Source organism: Cyprinodon variegatus, unplaced genomic scaffold, assembly GCF_000732505.1.
Source record: "Cyprinodon variegatus isolate N-32 unplaced genomic scaffold, C_variegatus-1.0 Scaffold474, whole genome shotgun sequence".
NCBI classification, from domain to species: Eukaryota; Metazoa; Chordata; class Actinopteri; order Cyprinodontiformes; family Cyprinodontidae; genus Cyprinodon; species Cyprinodon variegatus.
In genome coordinates this window covers 668173-671438 of record NW_015150927.1, presented here as the reverse complement: position 1 = coordinate 671438, position 3266 = coordinate 668173, and the positions used below count along the sequence as shown (strand labels likewise).

General features: G+C 42.3%; 1 protein-coding gene across 1 annotated transcript in view; it reads right to left on the bottom strand.

The window, feature by feature from the left end:
- The window catches only part of lemd3 (LEM domain containing 3), an 8428-nt gene that overhangs the window by 3010 nt on the left and 2152 nt on the right, over window positions 1-3266 (bottom strand). Inside the window, exons 2-5 of the mRNA XM_015389805.1 lie at window positions 2384-2424; window positions 2185-2254; window positions 1874-1947; window positions 1701-1780 (exon numbers count right to left, since the gene is read on the bottom strand). Of these exons, the coding sequence (XP_015245291.1) occupies window positions 1701-1780; window positions 1874-1947; window positions 2185-2254; window positions 2384-2424 (265 nt within the window). The remainder of the gene's footprint in view (window positions 1-1700; window positions 1781-1873; window positions 1948-2184; window positions 2255-2383; window positions 2425-3266) is intronic.

Sequence of the window (3266 nt, the reverse complement as noted above, 5' to 3'; positions counted from 1 at the left end):
GTAGAACTAACTGGCCTGCAGAAGATAACGGAAAAAAACACAGATTTTAAGACAGGATTTTTTTTTTTTATAGAAATGTTCTAAATTTTGGGGCAATATAGTCTGATAAAGAGTATATTTATATACATGTTTAAGCCAGAATGATTTAACATTGAAATATGACTGTCCTACGACTTTAAGAAATGGGTGAGATCAGATCTGGTACCTACAGCGGCAGGCAGAGCTGGAAATCCCCGGTGAAGCTGCCTGAAGGCTGTCGGGGATTTCCTGTTCAGTGTCACCAACTAAGAGCTTTTTTAGCTAAATCTACCTCCATTCAGACCCCTCCAGTTCTAATGGAGACTTTGGCGACATAAAAGCACTGAACTCTGTCCTCCTGAGCGAGTGGATCTTTAGCCTCTCTCTGCCTGCGCTGCAGCAGAGTAAACTTTTCCACTTTGAATCCAGGTTGTAAATGAAATGTGCAAAGCTGCAGCTAATCCAGCCCTGAAATGCAAAACTGAATCATGAAAATTATTTTGAACTGATGTTCATCTCACATAAAATAACTGCATTTTAACAGCTTCATTCTCTCCTCTTATGATCTCCACGCATCTCCACCCTGCTGCAGCTTTCTTCTTCTTCTTCTTCATGTTTTTGTTAAGTTTCAAACAACAAATGCAGCATTTAACCCACCAATAATTACCGAGGGTGGAACTAATCTGCTGAATTATATGCTTGATAAAACTCTCTCTGCGCTGCTTGGACAGACAGCCACAAAAAATAAATGAATGACGTATGCAAATGATGCAATGACATCATCACTAGGACAGCCGATACAGCTGTGTCCTGATGTATTTGGCAACGCCGGCCGTGTGGAGCAGCTTGGAGGGAACATAAAGAGTTTTTAAGGTTTGTGGTAAAAAAAACAAGAACTAGAAAATAAAATCTACTTTTTATTGATGCAGGTTTTAATACGTTTAGTTAATGAAGGTATTTATAAACGTTTCGCTGCAGTGATTGAGTGGATTAATAAGGATGATGATCCATCCTCAGCTGCTTTCTATCCATCCATCTTCCACATGCAGAGCTGATCAGGTCTCACATGTAGCCTGGATTCTCTTTCTGATTGGTTGGCTCAGATTTCTGAACTCCAGCGTAGATCTAAGATCTAAAGATTTAAAAATGTTCCCTGATCTTCATCCAATCCAGCACTGCATTAAATAGAAATCTAAATAATTCATTTTGTTCTTAAATTAAGGAGGTAAGAGAGACACTTTGCCAAAGGAACAAGACAATTTACATTTCAAATAAGAAAAACTATTGAATTGTCTCATTTCTGGTGCATATTATCTCATTATCTTGTTTTAGGATTTAAGATCATCTTATTTATCTGCTCAGATTAAGGCTGAATACACTACATTTTGACCAATTTGTAGATTTTTGCAGTTAGATGTCAATATTCTCTGGCCTCCAAACCAAACCCAGACTAAGAACTCTGAGCCCGGTTTGAAACCCACAGCGACCCAAAGGTCAGAATGAGATTAATCTCCTAGTCTCTGAAATGATCAAAGATCAGAGTTTGTCAGTCAGACGAAGCAATAAGATCCGACGGTTCTGAACCCGCCTCCCCATCAGCTCCACACACCCAACCACTGAAGGAGGATTAAAGGTTCTGATCCAGATCTCCCTGGAACCCAGACCCGTGGCTGAGGACTCACCTGATCCCAACATCCTGATTGGTTCTGATGATCCACTCCAGAGAAACATCAATAAAACCTTTAAAGGCTCCATCCTGGGCCTGAAAACATAAAGATACATCAGATCCCAGATTATTCCGCCTCTATTCCAGGAGGAGCTTTCAGACTAATCCTAGTCTGGATTATTGACCCACCTCCAAATATTCTGCCACCTTCTCCCTGGACAGACTCCTGTTGGGAAACCGCTGGTCTCCACAGTCATGGTGACCTGGAAGAGAGTCAAACAGGAAATCAGTGGTGAGCATATAATCCCAGGTTAGGACCTAATCTCATAGAAGGAGCATCTAAACAACCGATCCTTAAACTTAGACAGGTTTTATTTATTTGTATTATTATTTCCTTTTATTATTTATTTATTCTTAAAGGTTTTGTGCAGCGAACATGAAGGATTAGAAGAGCTGAATGACAGATTATAAGCGTGGGGCGATAGAGAGTCGGTAGCTACCAGCAACGACCGCCAGGTGGTCATGAAGACTGAGCAGCAGCTTCAGGATCACTTCTCTCTCAGCCTCATCCTGCAAAGACAAACACCTGGTTACCATGGCGCCGTAACGCTGCTGGTCATCTGGGACCTGCTGTGCGGATTCGCCTCCTTTCTGCCCCCATCATCACAGCAGGCCACCGAGTTCAAAGGTCATACTTACATAGGAGGCGTCGAAGTCGCTCCCGAAGGGATGGCTCTTAACTGCAGCAGAGGAGACAAAGCAGCAGCGTTACTACAGAGCAGAACATCAGCATCGGATCAGAACCGAGCTCTGCTGACGGACCAGAACCTTCTGGTTTGGGAATTACTGGGTTCCTTTTCCAGGAATTCCCAAACTTTTCCAGGCTGTGGACCCTCAACAGCAGCAGCTTCTGGCCTATAAACCCAGAATGCTACAAAAATACATAAATAAAATCAACTTTCAAATATTTTCCTTCTTTTATTCACCATTAAGTAACAATTTCACTATTTTAGAGTGAATATTAACAGGTTCTCAATAATGAAAAAGAGAAGAGGATAAGAAGTGTGTGCAGAGGGGGGCGGGGCTTAGTATAGATAAAACCCAGACTGCATCAGAAAAAATGATCATAGCGGGAACTTTAACTCATCGCCATGGCGATAAAAGGCCGTTTTCTGTCCTCTAGCTTCACCAGAGGAACTCAGCTGTGATGGTGAACCGGCCCCGTGCTTTATGCTCACCATCATTCATTAATAGATCAACCGAAACAATGAGCGGAGCTGCTTCAGATCAGCTGGACTGAAAATAATCAGCCTTAAAAACCGGCAGCAGAGGATCTCTGATCCAAACTGCTGGAAATCAGACAATCTGAGCAAACTTTCAGTTTTAAACATGATTTGAATAAGAAGAAGCAACAAGGTCATTACGATCACACACTAAGCGGCCACATTTAATGGTTTTACCCCCAAATGACAGCAAAACCTGGAAGATCCACACATCAGTAAGCAGAACGTCTCAGAGACGCTAGCTTACGTCTCAGAAACGCGTCTAAGAGATGCCATCCAGCCAGCCCGTGTCTCAGAGA